This window comes from Vanessa cardui, chromosome 26, assembly GCF_905220365.1.
Source record: "Vanessa cardui chromosome 26, ilVanCard2.1, whole genome shotgun sequence".
NCBI lineage: Eukaryota > Metazoa > Arthropoda > Insecta > Lepidoptera > Nymphalidae > Vanessa > Vanessa cardui.
Window position 1 is genome coordinate 4,635,624 of NC_061148.1, and position 18,796 is coordinate 4,654,419.

An 18,796-nucleotide genomic window follows, 5' to 3' on the forward strand; every position below is an offset into this window, starting at 1 on the left:
TACTATAAAGTAAAAACCTGTCGCATTACGGCTCTATCTCAAAACTTTTTTCTATCATTCCTTACCCCTTTTGGACCCCTTAAAAATGAAAAAGTAATAATATCGTTGTAATTAAAATTAATTGTCACGACACACAAACACACACACACACACACTTAAATCCAAACAAACACAAGCACACACACACACAGTCACTCAGTTACTCGGTCAGACACTACGTAACATTACTTTTTGTTTATAAAACAGATTGTCGCTTATACTGAGCACTCGAAAATAAAACTTAAGGTGACGAACCTTTTCTTACCCCGACTGTACTTGTAAGTGTTTAATCTCTGTTGGAAATCCTTAATAATATAACCTTTAGTGAAATTAAATTCATTCCAAATGAGTTTCCCACAATACATTTTATTTATTGGCTGATCACTAATATGTCCGTTCACTAAGATATATGTAAAAACATTAGTTGTCGATTGAGTATCAGTTCTGATTATAAAAAAAAAAAACAATAATTTCATGTAAATAAATATATTCTTTTAATTTAATATTTATTTAAATTAATAAATTCATCAATCATTCTATACATGTGTTGTACAAAAGGATAAAATTCTACAATAGCGGAGAACAGCAAGGTTATCAACGTAACGACACGGCTCACAGCGCGCACCAGATCCAGCTTGGTGGTCAAAGGCAGCGACTTCCTCAACGATCTACCATCGTAGAGAGCGTCCTTTGGTGCTGTTACCTGGAAAATATCCGTTAATCATAACTGGTAATCGAATCAAGCTGTTGAAACACTTGGCTCTTGGAGTAGTGGTGCAAAAACCTTCATTAAAAGCATAACATCTCGCCTTATTGCCTCCACTGATGGCAAGAGCTGGTTCGTTTTTAGCCCAGAGGATCTAAATTGCGATTCAACGGGGAATGCTGCTAGCATTCTTACCACCATTCCACGCGGTCAAGATTTATACAGTAACATTTTTTTAAATTCATTTATACTTATTGAAATTAGATGAAATGAATCATTTATTGAAAAACAAATAGTACAATTTAAATCCTACCTGAAAAACTACGCCCGACTCAATATTAGACGGTAAATTTCCTACATAAGTTTTCGGGCACGGCTGTAAATAGCACATATTCAATACGATACTATGTATATAATATATTCAACATTTGTAGTATTATATATTATTCTTTTGTATGAGTAAAAAAACTGGCCAAGTGTGAGTCTGAATCGCACATGAAGGGTTCTGTATCATTAAATAAATACGCCAAAAAAATTTGCCTTTCTAGATAAAAAAAATCATTGTGTTTAAACTCTGATTCATTGTTAAGATGTCATATGTATCATATCATCGAAGCTCACTGGGTTTGCAGGAGAAAGGCCCTTACGGCTTTATATTATGGATAAGGAAGTTTCATAATTTAACAAAATATTGTGAGGTAATTTGATTTTATTAAAGATAATTTTATTGAGATATCCGAAATTAAATTTTTCCCACTGGTTAGAGTTGCTGAATCAACAAAATTGGAAAATTCTTATGTTCTGCACACTATCTTGTTCAACCAGCTATTTAATTAATGGGTTTTATTGGTTTTATAACCAATAAATTATAACCAATGTAAAGACGGAGTTGTTTATGACCTTACCTTATCAGTTTGACCCGCGTTATCATCCTTTACGTCAGCGTGGATAGCTGGAGCATGATTTGTGACGATGTTCAACGCGCCTCCTGAGTCACGTTTGTATCTGGATAACTGGACAATTAAATTAAATTTAAAATTTGGTCTGGTAGAACGTGGATGAAAAGAGCCGACGACTACTACGGTCAGCAGTGGCCAGGCTGATCATGATGATAATAAAAGGTTTCGTCTCCTCGTTTGTTGAAGACAGAAAGAAAAGAAGCAGACAGAAAGCAGGTAATAAAAGGTTTTTGGAATTGGAATTTGAATATTTTGAAACTATTTTTTAGGCATATAGTTTTATAGTTAGGCATTCGGAGAAATGAGCCACCCACTCGCGTTTTAGATTGGTCAGCAGGCTTTAGCCAAAACTTTAAAACAGTAGCCTATAAATTATAAATTTCATCTGTTCGGTGAGACTGACATAACTATTTTGGCATTTAATATAAATTTACATAGATAATATATTTTATTGTAAATTAAGTACCTATTTGTTATTCAATAGTAATTGTAATAAAATTTACCATTAAATTTACTAGAATTCAAAATAGCTTCAAATAATACTACGAGGAATATATTTAAATAAAATTATCCATAGCGAGAATATATTTACGAAATGTTCAAAGTATTCTCAAACGAGCCCTTGGAAAATAATACAGTTGGCTGTATTATCATAAATTTCTTCAATTGTAGCCTTCAAGGTCGCGTATTGAGGTCGATCCTTTTCTGAACCTTTTTGTTTCAAGGACATACAACCATCATAAATTATTGAAAAATCGAACGCCTAATAGGTCAAGTAGCTGACTAACAAGATCATAGATCCCTTGGGAACGAGTTGGGGTAGTAATAGGTTAGTTAGTGTATGTCTAGTCTCCTCATAGAGTATAGTGTTCCCGTGCTGCGGAAAGCCTGTAGAGTCTGAAACCTTTCTGGTCGTATCAGACTTTCCTTGACATCAGATAGTGATAGTAAGGAAACAGAGAGTCTACTTGGGTTTTCCTACTATATATGAAGTGTTAAGAAGGTTTGGCAATTGGATAAGATCATACCTATCAAATTTTCAGTTAATTTGATCACGAGCCGAAATGACCCCGTTAGAACCCGTGCATCTTAACCTACGATTATTATAGGTTCAAGCACAGTCAAACACCACTGAATTTTCAAATGCTTAATTTGTGTTTATAAATCATCTCTCGGTGAAGGAACACATCGTGAGAAAACCTGTATAATTTCATCGAAATTCTGGTACATTTGTTCCAATCCGCATTCGAGCAGCGTGGTGGAATTTGCTGCAAGGCTTCTTCAAAGAGGTTTTAGCCCAGCAGTGGGACTAACAGCAGTGGGTGTAACGTTAATAACTGACAAACTGTTAATGTTGTAGTTTGTTGTTTGATCACTTTTTATACTTTGTTCTTCAATCAATAGAAGCAGATTTATTAGCTTGTATTGCCCGTCAAACAAAATTAATGAAGATATGCTCAACTCAATCACAATTTCGATAAATACATTCTATCCCCTGCGTGCTATATTTATGTACTGTAACGTGTTCCGGCCGGTGTCCGTTAAAAATGGATGCCGGGGCCGAAATCGGTCAGGAGGACATCATTATCGACCAAAGAAATGCTTGTTTGTGACTTTACCGTTTGTTTTAACAAACGGATGGACAAGTTTGTTCTTGGTGACATAGTTATTTGTACATATTTCAATGTTTTTAGAAACAATTGATTGTTATTTTTGACAATAAATTCTAAATTATTTGGTTACGAATATTTAGAAAGCACTATCATTTATGATTAAGCTTTATTTACAATATTCAACAAAAACAAGCAGTACATAGCAAAAGAAAAGAGCAGTAAAGTATCTCGATCCTATGTCTTCGGAAAGTTACTCCCCTTTTAAAGAGTAATTGAAGGTAAATTTACCAATGGAGTTATCACTGTCGTTGGTGAACAGATATATATGTTTTCCAAATTCTAATCACAAAATGATCATGAAAATTAAATGTTGATTTCTCGAGTTTGAACGGGCAATCTTTTGTTCAGATTTACGTCTTCCTTAAGGAATATATTTATTCATATATATTTATTCAAGTATATAAAGTTCACTTAAAACATATGTACTTACAATTCCATTGTGCTGTGTAGCAACTTTATAAGTTAATAAAATGACAAAAAGTAATGTTATTTTCATGTTCAATTTATAACATTTCTAAAAATATTATGCTATGTCGAAATTTCTATTTTAACTTCGACGATAAAATATATATAAGTAATAACTTTTAAAGTATGAAATATAACTTCATGACATAAAAAATAAATTAAGTTAAGTCGCACGTTAAACTGAAATAAAGGTTATAAAGGCTTGGGAAAATGTTAAAATTTATCTCTCTTCTTGTATTTTTTGTCATAGTCCAGGGACACAATGGTGTAAGTACATGATACATTAATTACAAAAAGAAATTAAAACAGTTTTTCTTTCGATTTCTCTCTTAATTATTTTAAGTATAAATTACTAGTAGTCGATCGCGGTTTCGCTCACGTTTTAGGGTGTTAGTTATCATGTGTTAAGAAAAAAAAGTAGCCTATGTCCTTTCTTGGATTTCGAGTTTGCTTCACACTAAATTTTATCAAATTCGATTCAGCGGTTTGGTCATGAAACAGCGACAGACGGACAGACATACATAGTTATTTTCACATTTATAATATTAATATTTATTACATCAGACTTATATACCAGTTAAATAAAGGCATATACGTCTCTTTAGATCCATAACAAAATAAAGATACTCTTTAAAATAATATCGCTCTGAATTTAAACTTTTCCCATCCTGTATGTTTGCCGTTCCATTACATAATAAGATCAAACGAATTGAACAGAGCGTACTCTCGATCTTTTCCATCTGTTTTCACATTTGTACTCGTACTTCTAAATGCATCAAGCATAAAGTTCTTTAAGTATTCGTAAACGTAATGAAGGTTTTATGAAATAAAACAAACCAAAAGCGTTTTTTGTAAAATTGGCAAAGTTATTGACAGCCTGGATCAGCATATTTGATAGTTTTCCTAGTGTAAAAAGTGATAAACCTTAAAATTTGTCGAGATAATCGGCATTTAAGTTAAGTCTATAGTATATACGTCTGCCTCGTTGACTAGTAGCTTCGTATGCCATAGGTTGGCCACAGATCCTGAGGGAGTCTTAGTTGAAGTCCACTCATCGGATAGTCGAATAGATAGTTTGAGTGAATGAGCCAGTATAACGACTGGTATGTGAGTTCCCAAGGTTGGTCGCCCTTTGGTAATCTAAAGAAGTGTTATAAGTGGCCTATTTGTTTGACCGTCTTATATTGTAAAGACAGAAATAATAACAATAATACATGCTCAGCTACTTTTCAGCTATAAAATGATCTCTTACAAAAAAACGTGACACTGTGCTACAAACATTTCGTGAGAAAATCCCTAGTTAAGTAGAGTCGTAACAGTGTATATGCGGTACTTAAGCGCTAACAACAATTTACTTAGGTAACGACAGTTTTATGAGAGATAGTTTAGTTTTCTTGTGAAAGAATTCTTAAAATTTATTTCGTTGATAATATTTTTTCAAAGCAAATGGATACTGCTTATTATGTAACTGCCTCGTCAATCTAGTGTTCTGGGTTTTTATCCTGAGTCAGGTCACATGACCTTCAAAGTTTAAATTTTAAGATTTGCCATTGCATCTGTCCTACGTCTGCCTGAAGCTGCAGTTTTAATAACTGCGGTGCTAATTCTGAAACAAACACAATTTGAAACATTTCCTCTATATGCAGTGGAAGAGTATATGGAACTAGCCACCTTCCTCTATTCATTCCTATTCTGTGCCATTCGTAGGCATGTATTTGCACTAGATCCTGTAGATGGAATCTACCGGTGCTCTTACTCTACCTCTCCTCTCCTCCACGTGGCAACCATTGTAAGATTTTCCTGGCTGTCCTATAGTCTAGCTACATGGCCAAAGAAATGCATAAGTACGCGTCGAGTAGTAATAGTGGAGAGACGTTTCTTAATACTCACTAAAAATACTAACGCTACCCGATCCGTCTCGAGGGTATCACCGGATTTCTTATGCATACTATCGTGGCGATCTTATACTAGTGTATATGTGCCCACATATACACTAGTATAAGATCAAAACTAAAGAGATTCATGGGGTAAAGAGCAGCCCAGCCTACTAAAAGGAAAGATTACGTGAATATTAACGAAACAGTATAGAAAAAGAGGTTATATATAAACACCTTCATATTCATATTTATATTAAATATCCACAGATATATACGTCATAGATACAAGAACACGTTATTAAATGGAAAAGACGATAATATTTGATATAAATGTTGGTAAAAATAGACGCAACAAATTGGACTGTCTACACTACAAATACGAACCACCCACTTGACACCCTTATATTTTACCACCCTTTAATATACCCTTGTAACATTTATCCTCCCTTTACACATTATTTAGTACAAAATAAGTATTTTTTTTCTTTCTTTGATCTTTGCCTACTTGTCCGAATATGCGAGAATGTACTACACCAAATAAAAAAAAACTTTTTGTACGGCCTATGTAAGAAAGAGGTTTTATATCGATTTTTTTTTGTTTACTTAGAAAATTCAAAATGATGCGGATATCCAAACGGCCCTGATGCCACAGGAATTGAACCCAGCGTTTAATCCTGATAAGGTAAATATACATTGAAACAAATGACATTTTATCTTGGACGGTTAATACCTGTCAATATTTCACAGAAGATAAATGGACCTATCTAATTTAGTCACATTTTGTTATTATAGACCTGTCCACGCGCAAAGGCTTTTTGTCTTTATTTTTACATGAATTACCTCACGCACACTAAGATTAATCGACATGAGCATCACTCATACTAAAGCAAAGCTATAATTTAACATGGAGTGTGCGTCTTTGTAGGGAACAGTAGTGTTAGAACTAGCGCGCACTGGTAACTTTTGTCACGGTGACTGTTTCGTCACTCTTATCAAGTCCGTGAATATGAACAGATGCAGACACAAATGTCACGTCGTAATGTGCGCCCACCTCCATACATATTCATGGACTCGACAAGAGTGACGAAACAGTCACCGTGACAAAAGTTACCAGTGCGCGCTAGTTCTTACTCTTTATGAACCCTTTATCAATGTCTTTTAATTTTATAATTATTTAGATAACGATAAATAATATTATTTAGATAACGTCTACAGATCTATATAATATGCCAATATATTGTGTTATTTGCTTCACATTATTCGACCGCATAACCACAATGGTTTCTACCTAGGAGATTCATCTGACTGTCTTCCACATTGATACTTGCTCATAACTTAATTGCGATGACACAACAACAGCCTGTAAATTTCCCATATATGTGGCAGAATTGCTAGGAAAACAATCATGCAGGTTTCCTCACGATGTTTTCCTTTACCGCCGAGCTTGACATGAATTATAAATATAAATTAAGAACATGAATATTCAGTGGTGCTTGCCTAGGTTTGAACCCACAATCATCGCGTTTTAACCACTGGCCATCTCGGCACAAGGGCACAGATCATAGCAAACATAGTTTACAAAACGTGTATACTATTTTTCCTTTATGTATGATATTTTAGGTTTAAAATATCTTGTAAATTTTGATACAAAAATAAGAATTCAAATTCAACAGCCCATTATCAATTTTGTGTCTGTCCAAATCAAATTTATTTTAAATTAAACACTTCCACTTCCAAACGTTCCGGAAAAGTAAATATCCTTACCTGAAAAGAACAGGGGAATAAAACTCAGCGGGTCTTTTTTAATTTTATTATCACGAATTTTCAATATGAAAAGAAATGTATACGTATATATATTTATAGGACCATTTCATCATTCATTAATGTTGTTGTTTCAGGTTATATTATTAATATTGGTTTGTATTATAATAAGGTTTCATTGAGATATACAATGATCCAGTGTTTTTGACGACTTCCATGGTCGAGTAGTGTGTACACCAGTTTTCATGGGTACGCCTCTCCGAGATCCCGGGTTCGATTCCCAGCTAAATCGATGTAGAAGAGTTCATTAGTTGTCTATGTTGTCTGGGGTCTGGGCGTTTGTACTACCGTCGTTACTTCTGATTTTTCATAACACAAGTGCTGTAGCTACTTACATTGAGATCAGAGTAATGTATGTGATGTTGTCCGATACTAATAGTCTTCTAGTATAATTCTTAATAGTCGCTTGGGAATATTTTTCCCATAAAGTTTACTGTAACTCGTATATTGTTTATAACTAATCAAGCTATCAATAGACACCTCACTGAGACAAATTTGCATAAAGAAAAATAGTAAAACATTACTTGCAATTTGTTATATGTTTAAATCAAGGCTGTTTCAGGATTCCCCATGGAAAGCCATCATACCAATAAGACACAGACGCGACATCGAACCCGAATCAAGTCTTGGAAAATTTAAAACGTACAGTCGGGTTGTGACTTGCGTCGTGCTGGCAATATCGGCGATCATAGAAATCGTTGTATATTTCATTGAAATGTATTCTATGTAAAAATATATTGTAAATAAAAATATCGTATACTTACTTTAATCTGTGGTCGATTGTTACCTTACTTAGTTACAACTTAGTTCACCTGAATGACACCAGGTGGCGTTACTTGATCAACAAGTGCGCGGGAACCGCTGCCATATTCCCTCAATCACAAAACTGATATGCGCGTGTACAATACCATCCTTTTTTTCTCACTGGAAAAAACGCATTACGCGCTTCCCCCATGAAGTAGGGGGGGGGGTTATGTGGAGCTCGTCAGTGCCCAGGACGCCGAGTATTCCCCGGGTCACTGGAATACCCCACGCCACGGCACCACCCCACCATATAGGGCCACGCCACACACTCAGCCACTCTCTTTTCTCCCTCTCCCTTCACTATCTTACCTGATTAGACGTCACACTCACCGCGACCTAATTAGTTTAAGCGCAGGTGCCACGGCTTTATCTGTTATACAAGGCACGTTAAAATTCTCCAATATTTTAGTTTACAGGCTATTTTATCACCCGATCATTTTTAATCAGTCACGACTGAAATGATGCTACTCTATAAGCTAATCATTGACAACTTTTATAATCAGGTATCACTAGAAAAATCACAGTACCTTAAATACCTCCTGGAAATCTACCGATGTAGCAGCTCACATACACATGTATGTAAGCCACTAGATCCAAAAGGAAGTATGTTAACATTATCTTTAGTCATAGCGAAATCGAGTTAAAATTTCAAATAAACAGCTCTAGTTTTCATGTTTCCAAATCTCATTATATGAACGTACCGTGGCGAAGTTGCATTAAAGTATGGAATCTGATTACGTATTTGATTGTACTAGCTAGATCTTTCAATTTCGCATGGTCAATATTAAGATTCAAAGTAAATTAAAATTGGGCTCAAGTTAGACCAAGTCGACAGGATCCTTGATATCATCGATACGTACTCCAAGTCCTGCTCACCTGAATGGCTGACCACGGCGATTGGTAGATAAAGTGAATTCCTGCAATTTCTGCAAAGCCACAAAATTTGCAGATGACCTTTCAAAAAAATTGCAAGAATAAGCTGATTTCACAAAATGTTAAGCGGAAAAGCGCTTAAAAGTCATGCTGTTGTAGATTTCAAGACACCAGGGTAGTGTAAATGAAACTTAGAATCTTCGTGCAATGTCAGTAGGTAATTAGGTGAGGATTGAGACAAAATTCGGTAGAAGATGGAGAACGATTTTATCTCATCGCCAAACAAAGGATCGAGACAGGATCTTCCTGACGTAACCTTATTTTATAGATAGATTTCACTGTAACAAAAAAGCAATTTTTTTTAAATTTAATTTCAAGAATGTATTGCTCTTTATTAAAACAAATAACATATTAAATATTTTATATAGATAAATCTAGCGTTCTAATATTATATACTTTTTAATTCGAATCAGTAATTAAATAAAACAATATACCGACATAAATAAAAGCGTGAAAAAATACGCGAGTGTGTTAACGTTAATATATTTTATAAAAAAATTAATAGAAAAAGTGTCCGAAATATATTATCATGTCTTTAGTGTATACAAAAAATGAAAATTGATCTAAAATTGATCCCCATGGAACGCCCATTTCTAATACAGACCAAAACAATTTTTCCCATTTATGGAAACTGTTGAGTTCCCTGAATGCTTCATATAAATACTTTTTCAAAACATAATACATACGAGTATAACTAATTATAACGTAGCATAACTTTTAAAAATCCTTCAAAACTTTGATTACACTTTACTGTTATTAGGGATTACTTTTATTTCTATTCAAAAAACGGTAACTTTACCCATTTCAAGATATTAGTGATAACTTTACTGCTTTGCACAAAAGGGTATTAAGATCATTGTTATAATTATAAGATCGGATCAGCGTTCATTATATGTGTGTCGATTAACTTCTATTGTAAAGTTACTTGAATCCAAACCGTTTCTCTTATTGATCCAGACAAATAGTATATATGGTATAACAAATTCTTTGGTTCTATGTTGCAGACCCAATTCTGCATTTAAAATGTTTTGTGTTTTTCTATCAAAAAATATTGCCTGCGTGCCTGTTATATAAAAAAAGAGAATATTTAAACATCATTTAAACCTTAACTACAATGTAAAACGTAATGTTCAGTTTAAAAAAAATGAGTAATTATATTTACTACACGAGTTTTATTAAAATATTTATAATCAGCAGCCCTGTAATAATTCCAGCACCAATAATTAACAGGGCGTCACATCGATTATTGGAACAGGCGTTAATAATCAACCATCACTAGAACTACAGTCACGGTGGATTATTTGCTCTATAAAAGTATCGGCTGATGTCGTAACAACATCACCGGCGACATAATGAGATTCTTGGTGCTACTCTCTGTGCTCTTTGCACTCATATGTGCGGCAATGGTAAGCGTTTTATAACATATCAAATATTTCATAAAAACTTCTTTTTTATTCTGGACCAGATAATCTGGAAATACTATTATACTAAAATGATTCTCTCTGACAAATATATGTTATAATTACTACTTATTTTATTATAATAATTAGCCAATAAGAGCGATTTTAATGCTAGTGTAATCTACATTCGGAACTAGCAGTAACTGAAATTTTTACAATTTTTGATGACCTCCATGGTCGAGTATTATGTACACCGGTTTTCATGAGTACGCCACGCCAAGATCCCGGGTTCGATTCCCGGCCAAGTCGATGTAGAAATAAATCATTAATTTTCTGTTTTCTTGGGTCTTCTATGGTGTTTATGGTACTGTCGTTACCTCTAATTTTAGAGTGCTTTAGCTGCTTATATTAGGATTAGAGTAATGTATGTGATGTCCAATAATTAGTGTTATAGGTTGTAAGTCTCTGTGAGACTTGGTGGTAGGGCTTTGTGCATGCCCGCCTGGGTAGGTACCACCCACTCATAAGTTATTCTACCGCCAAATAACAGTACTCAGTATTGTTGTGTTCCGGTTTGAAGGGTGAGTGAGCCAGTGTAACTACAGGCACAAGGGACATAACATCTTAGTTCCCTAGGTTGGTGGCGCATTGATGATGTAAGGAAAAGTTAATATTTCGTACAACGTCATTGTCTATGGGTGATGGTGACCACTTACCATCAGGTGGCCCATATGCTCGTCCGCCGACCTATATCATAAAAAAAAGTACAAAAGGACATATGTTACTTCCCAAAGTTGGTCTCGCATTATCAATATAAGTAAGGAATACTGAACATTCCTTATAATGCCTATGTTGAGTGACTACTTACCTTTAAGTGGCCAATTTGCGATGCCTACCTAATTAAAAAGTCTTTGATCTGTGCCGAAAATTGCCAAACCGTTAAAAAAGACTCCGGATATCTTTAGAGGTTTCCCTTGCGTAAAAAGGGAAGTATGCAAATTAGGCTTTATTAATTATACGAATATTGCTATATATGGCTATATTTATAATTTTTTACATCTCAAAAGGCCTATCATCGTCATAATTATCATTCCTTAATATAACACAAAGTTGCTTGCCGATCTCTGTCCATATGTATGCTTAGATATTTAAAATTACGCAACGAATTTTGATGCATTTTTTTAGTACATAAAAGAGAGGATGGTTTTTTTATGTAATATCGACAATATAGTAAAGAAAGTAAAAATATCTAGTATACTTAGTATCAGCATCGCACCTGTGCGATGTCGATATAAAATAAACATAAAAAATGAAACCTTTGCAAATGTAGATCATTAAATTTGATTAGATTTTATATGTCAATAATTTTTAACAAACAGATAATAATTAATATTATGGTGGACTGTCTAGTAAAACAACCAACCTACTTTTGTTAGAGATACCACTGTTTTCTACGCTATTCTTCCATCTCAACCTTCTCTTGGAGGAGAGATGAGAAATTTCCCCAGGAATGGGACACCTGTTTTTATTTGTTTTTTAGCCGAGTTTGCCAAGTGTTATATAGTCTATATGTGTATATAGCCTTTTAGGACACATTAATTATCATTGTTTTGTTTTTTTTTTTAGATTCTGTTAGTAGTTGTAATAATTTAATATGTTTTATTATTTTAGCTGATTTTTTTTCTACTTTTTATTCTTTTTATTGTGTCTCGTGTCGTAATAAACACTACTTTCTTTCTCTCTTTCTTTAATTAGTTTTATAAACACTCACATACATCTCGTGCTCGGTGGTGAAGGAAAACATCGTTAGCCTGCACGCGACTAATTTCAGAGAAATTATGCCACATGTGTATCCATCCATATGTCCCTAACCTTCTCCTCAAAGGAGCCTTAACTCAGCAGTGAGAATTTACAGTCTGTTACCATTAACAGTTCGTAACTGTTAATTAATTTACTGAATGTTCCAGGGTGAATTGGACGATCGAAGAGGACCTGACTACACTGCGAAATACGCCGAACTCGCCTCTCCCCTCCCAGCCCATGTGAACGTTGAAGAATTGATTTCTTCTCTCCGAGCAGCCAGCAACTTACACTAACAACAATTAATTATCAACTCACTTTTAATGACCACATTCAACATCAAAATGAAGTAGAAATTACTTCAAATAATCAAGATCTGAGTTTGATAAAATTAATTGTAGGCCAATTATCTCACAACCGCTAATATATCCCACTAATTATTAATTATGTCAAGTAAATAAATCTACTACTATATTTTATATGAAAGTAATAAAGCGTGCTATTATCTGATATTGTTATTTTATTTTCATTAATCTATCACGAATATTTCTAGATAATAATTACAGGTTTTGTACAATTGTATATTAAGTACATGTAATATATCTGATAAGGCCTCCTCTTCCATTAAGGAGAGGGTTTGGAACATATTCCACCACGCTGTTCCAATGCGGGTCGGTGGAATGCACATGTGGCAGAATTTCGGTGAAATTAGACACATGCAGGTTTCCTCACGATGTTTTCCTTCACCGCCGAGCACGAGACGAATTATAAACACAAATTAAGCACATATACATAGTGGTGCTTGCCTGGATTTGAAGCCGCAATCATCGGTTAAGATGCACGCGTTCTAACCACTGGGCCATCTCAGGGTCCTTGGAGTAGTAGTGCAAAAAGCTTTATTAAAAGTATAACACCTCCCCTTATTGCCTCAACTGGTGACCGGAGGGCTGGTCCGTTTTTAACCCAGGGGATCGGAATTGCGATTCAACGGGGAAATGCTGATAACATTATTGATACCATTCTACGCAATATATTGCGTATATACCATTATTCCATATTACATAACAAAGTCACTTACCGCTGTCAGTTTGTCCCTGTGTATGCTTTGATCTTTAAAATAACACAAACTATTTGATGCGGTTTTCGATTTTATTATTATATAGAGTAATTAAAGAGGAAGGTTTATATGAATAAAACATGGACAATATAGTAGAGAAACACTAATCATATAAGAGGTTTCTAATGCGATGTCGTAAATAAACACTTTTTTGTGCGATAACATTGCAAAGCTAGCTGCACCCTACTCCATAGATCAAAATAATGTACTACAGAATCCTACACCGTTATTGTATATGTTTATCTCTTAGGGACAATCGACAGTAACCATGTTTTATCCTTTACTCTGAACGAGAAATAGTGGCTTATATTCGAAGCGATTTTAAGCAATACAGCATTAATCCTTAGTTAATAACCTTAAATACATTGTGCATTTCATATAGATTAATATGGCCTTTTACAGTATTTAATTTATATAAAAAATCGAAGGTATTATAGATTTACAATGCGTTTTTTATTGTTTGAAAAAAGGTTTAACCTATGTGTATAACGTGAGAAGCCAGATCGGGTCGCTAATCTGTATAGATTAGGTACTCATTTTCCCCCATGGCTTTGCAGACACAGTATTATTTCCTTCCTTGGGATTTAATATTGTTTTATACAAAAATTAATCAAATTCGCCTTAGAGCTGTGAAAGCGATACAGACAGACGGGCATTGCTTTTACATTTATAATATTAGTGACTTTAATGCCATACTGCATCTGCTTTTTTCCTATATAGCGCAACTGGATATACTTGATTCTATAATTTTTTTATTGCACACACATTTTTTATTTATATCCGAAACGAATTATATAGTCTATTGCTCAATATTGGCAGTAAAGCATGGTGATAGTATAACATAGCATATTAATGAAATAAACTCGTTCCAACATATGTGTAAATAAAGGTGTTAACCTATAGGTATCTGGCTAATTTTCACACTAATTCTAGATGACTGGGTAAGGAAATAATTGTCTAACAAGGACTAGACCTTCACTGGACGAGATTCCATTCGCAAGAGTCTACGTCAGGACCACTGTACATACACTATCTTCAATTTCTACGATATCAATTAAAAATATTTAGAGTCAGTTATAATGAAATTAAAGACACTCGCTTACTTATTTGTATATATTGACACAGATTGGTTTATATATTAATAACAAAATATTGGACAACATCACATACATTACTCTGATCCCAATGAAGTAGATAAAGCACTTGCGTTATGGAAAATCAAAAGTAAACAATGGTAATACAAACACCCAGACTCAAGACAACATAGAAAGCTAATGAACTTTATCCACATCGACTCAGCGTGTTCAGTGTACACACTACTCAACCCTCTGTCGTCAATTCTATAAAACAATATTATTGGATGGGTTTACGCGATTGAGAAAATGGAAAGGTCTTCTTTCCTTTGTGGAGAAGGTTTGGTATTTATTTCAGCACTCTGCTCAAATACGGTTTAGTAGGTACACATATGGCAGAGTTTCGTCTAAATTAGGTTTCCTCGCGATGTTTTCCTTCACCAGCGAGGACGAGATGAATTATAAACACAAATTAAGCGCATGAAAATTGAGTAGTGCTTGAACCTATATTGTTTTAAGTACGGTTAATGCACTCTAAGGTTCTACGTTAAAATATAAACGTACATATAGCAATGAAACATTAATTGCAAGAAACAAACCGATAAAAATGACCTGAAAATGACCAATGAAAACTAAAAAATAATAAATTTAATTATTCACTTAAATAATAAATGTTATATTAACAAGCACCAGTTGTGTACCACTTATACTCATGAGTAAGCTTCGTATTGCCAGTGGCTTAGATATCGTAGGGCAGTGCAGTGCACCAGGGCCCCGGAGTCCAGGGGGCCCTCTAAACTAAACCTTAAGCCTCTGAAGCTAGAAAACACGACTCTGAGCACAAGATTTGGTAACTATAATTTTAAAGGGTAATTATTAGTTAAAGAGGAATGGGAAAGAGAGGGTGAGGGCCCGACTCTTTCCTATGCCCTTCCTCATCTAGCTATGCCACTGAGCATTGCTGTTATATGTGGCGATGGAATACCTGACGAGTAGGTGATACATACCCGAGCTTAGTCCTACCACAAGTAAAAAAAAATTAAATAATTAAAATGTTGTTGTTTATTGCAAAGCGCAGAATTTGATTAGCACGCAATTGTAGACGTAGGATGAGGGTTAACGGAACCGAATAAAATATATTTAATATAACATACTAATAATATTATTCAATTTTGAATAACAGAACCGAACTGTATTTTATAAAAAAATAGGCGTACCAACATCTGATATTGTTGTTATCTTACACAAAAGCTTTGCTTCTTTCAACCTACCGTGGGGATCCTAAATCGTAAATGCAGATTGTCAACAGAGTCTAATCTCCGCAGAATGAGAATTTAGATAGAATCTAAATTCTCATTCTGCGTGCAGCAGCAGCATCTTGAGGTTTTTAGCCTTGACAGATTGATTGATCTTGACACAGTAATTTCATCGTCAATCTGCCATGGTCTTTCGTTGATGGTGGCGAGACAGTCTGAAATTAACATCATTAACTTTACGAAGGCAGCGATCATATAGAAGCTAGTGAATTTCCATCAGCTTAATTACCGGTGCGAAAACATACACAATACTTTAACCTTGTCTTGGATGTATTGGAAATCGTCTATAACCAAAATCCTCAACCGTGTTATGCTTACTTATATAATGTCCGATTTAAAAATACCGATGTACCATACATCCTTTTTCAAATAAGTGGAAATTAATAGATCGCGTTAGCAGCTCCATCATATTATAATACAAGTGAAGCATCAATAATTCTATTATTGAAAAGGGCATCACATCGATTATTATTGGAACAGGAATTATAATGAACCGATCACAAGGTCTGCACAGCCACGGTGGATTATATGCCCTATATAAGTATAGGAGACAATGTATCGATATCATTAACACTGACAACAGAATGAGATTTTTTGTGCTTTTTTCTATGCTCTTTGCACTCTTGTGTACAACAATGGTAAGTTTTTAGTGTTTTTAAATGAGTTTAAAAGTTGCTGGATTGACCAGAAAATTTGGTTGTACGAGAATATCAGCTGTAGATATTTTTACATTTGGTCAAGTATTTTAGGATTCTTAAATAGATAGATAATAGTTGGTATTCGTGTATTAATATTTACAAATTTAATCATAAATTGAGTTTATTTTTTTACATTTGGATTTTGCTTGTAATATTTGGTATGGAAATATTATGAGGATTAGAATAGGAGATTATAAGATTATTCTGTTTTTATAAACCCAGGGATCCAGTCTGTAAAAAATATCCTACTTGAAATAATAATTTTATATGCTTTAATTTTGAAATGATTCAAATTTTTATTTATTTATTATTTTCCATATACATTCATTATATTGCAATTTAAAGGATAATTCGATTTAAGGGTTCGTGAAAGAGTGAAAACTTCCCTTTTCTCATCTCATCTCATATTAGTCCCCAAGATTGGTGATGCAAATGATGATTAAGATTCTTACAGTGCCAATGTTAATGGACTATGGTCACTTACCATAAGGTTGTCAGACATCCTGTTATATACAAAAAGAATAAGCACGTATTATACACTTTAGAGCTGAGATGGCCCAGCGGTTAGAACGCGTGCATCTTAACCGATGATTGCGGGTTCAAACCCAGGCAAGCACCACTATATTATATATGTGCTTAATTTGTGTTTATAATTCATCTCGTGCTCGGCTGTGAAGGAAAACATCGCGAGGAAACCTGAAATGTGTCTAATTTCATCGAAATTCTGCCACATGTGCATTTCACCAACCCACATTGGAACAGCATGGTGGAATAAGTTGGCAACCCTCTCCTTAATGGAAGGGGAGGTCTTATCCCAGCAGTGGGATATTTCCAGGCTGTTACTTTATTATACATTTTTAAATCTTTCAGGGTGAAGAGGACTTTCGTAAAAAACTTGGCTACCCCGTGAGGTACAACCGACTTGCTTCCCACCTCCCACCACAAGTTCCTGTGCAAGATTTACTTGCGGCTCTTGAAGCAGCAAGCCGCTTACATTAATAACAACTAAACTAATATATTAATTCAAATTATAACAATCTTTCGATAAAATCAATTGAAGACCAAATGTCGTGCAACAAGATGAATTCCACACATAAAAATGTATATGTCTAATAATTGAGACTGATCTTATTTTTTTCATAACAGTAATAAAGTATGTCTTATTCAATTGTTTTTTATTTTTATTTATCTTAAACGATAATGTCGGTAATAAGGTTTCCTTTTTTGAATGATCACCAATAGATCTCGCGACGTGGTGGTGGTGGTCACTGGGTCCCATGATCACATGTATGGGTAGTTCTACAAATTATGGAAGAATTAAGGAAGAAAACTACTTCGAGCTACATCAATAATTTATTATAATAGAATTCAGCTGCGCTAGTAATAATGATTTGGTGCAGATAACATCCAAGAAACAAGTGTTATGTAGATAACAGTTCAATGCAAGGTCACTTGTTTAGAGATGGCGATATCTTTATAATTTCATATTTATTTAATTCAAACAACAATTATACTGAAAAGTCGATTAGTCTCTTTATTGAATATCTATTATTTTCTATTATATTATAAAATGAAATGAATGAAATGAATGAAATGAATGAAATTGAATTGAGAATGATTTAAAAATAATGCATTTTTATATAAGAAACATCTATACATAAATATAAATACTCATAACTATTGTTTTGTATTCTCTCATAAATAATCAACTTCAAAAATACTTTCATTCAATAAAACGAATGTTGTTGTTATTTATGTTTTTTCCATTACTGGGTATATTCAAAAAGATAATTAAAATTATTAACTCGTTACGTAAATAAAATAAAAAGCTCTTTAATGTAAATAAAAAGCTTTATATACATATAATTGTATTTTAGAAAAAATGAAACAATTAATGAAAGTAATTATTAGGTATTTATTTTAAATAAATTAAACTTTATTTTCACAATGATTCTTGGATTAAGATTGATAGATGTAGTGTCACACTGAAAAATGCAGCATTGATATAGTCGTAGTAGTATCTAAGTTTGTATTTCTTGTATGGAACTGTAATCACAAACAATATTATTTATTAAAACATTTACAAACATATAAAATAATCATGGTCATGGAATC

At 33.9% G+C, this 18,796-nt stretch overlaps 1 protein-coding gene and 3 long non-coding RNA genes across 4 annotated transcripts; 3 read left to right on the forward strand and 1 right to left on the reverse strand.

Annotated features, from left to right (window-relative positions):
• Positions 1 to 519: 519 nt before the first annotated feature.
• On the reverse strand, positions 520 to 3,941 carry LOC124540618. Its single transcript, XM_047118286.1, has 3 exons — positions 3,808 to 3,941; positions 1,651 to 1,758; positions 520 to 742 (listed from the first exon to the last, which is right to left on the reverse strand). Exons 1-3 carry the CDS (start codon positions 3,871 to 3,873, stop codon positions 539 to 541), a joined length of 378 nt encoding a protein of 125 aa, XP_046974242.1. The 5' UTR covers positions 3,874 to 3,941; the 3' UTR covers positions 520 to 538.
• A 23-nt stretch (positions 3,942 to 3,964) lies between these two features.
• On the forward strand, positions 3,965 to 8,303 carry LOC124540622. The gene is made up of 3 exons (XR_006967154.1): positions 3,965 to 4,109; positions 6,327 to 6,401; positions 8,103 to 8,303. It is a non-coding gene; the product is annotated as an uncharacterized LOC124540622 (long non-coding RNA).
• Positions 8,304 to 10,496: 2,193 nt separating this feature from the next.
• LOC124540619 lies at positions 10,497 to 12,987 on the forward strand. Its single transcript, XR_006967151.1, has 2 exons — positions 10,497 to 10,683; positions 12,645 to 12,987. It is a non-coding gene; the product is annotated as an uncharacterized LOC124540619 (long non-coding RNA).
• Positions 12,988 to 16,554: 3,567 nt separating this feature from the next.
• LOC124540623 lies at positions 16,555 to 17,849 on the forward strand. The gene is made up of 2 exons (XR_006967155.1): positions 16,555 to 16,621; positions 17,552 to 17,849. It is a non-coding gene; the product is annotated as an uncharacterized LOC124540623 (long non-coding RNA).
• Positions 17,850 to 18,796: the final 947 nt, after the last annotated feature.

What these genes read in the sequence shown, in the direction of transcription:
- LOC124540618 (XM_047118286.1), bottom strand. Translation starts at nt 3,873, where the DNA reads ATGAAAATAACATTACTTTTTGTCATTTTATTAACTTATAAAGTTGCT. An exon ending in CTACACAGCACAATGGAATT is followed by an intron (nt 1,759 to 3,807) that starts GTAAGTACATAT and finishes TTAATTGTCCAG; the next exon opens with TTATCCAGATACAAACGTGA. An exon ending in ACGCGGGTCAAACTGATAAG is followed by an intron (nt 743 to 1,650) that starts GTAAGGTCATAA and finishes GATATTTTCCAG; the next exon opens with GTAACAGCACCAAAGGACGC.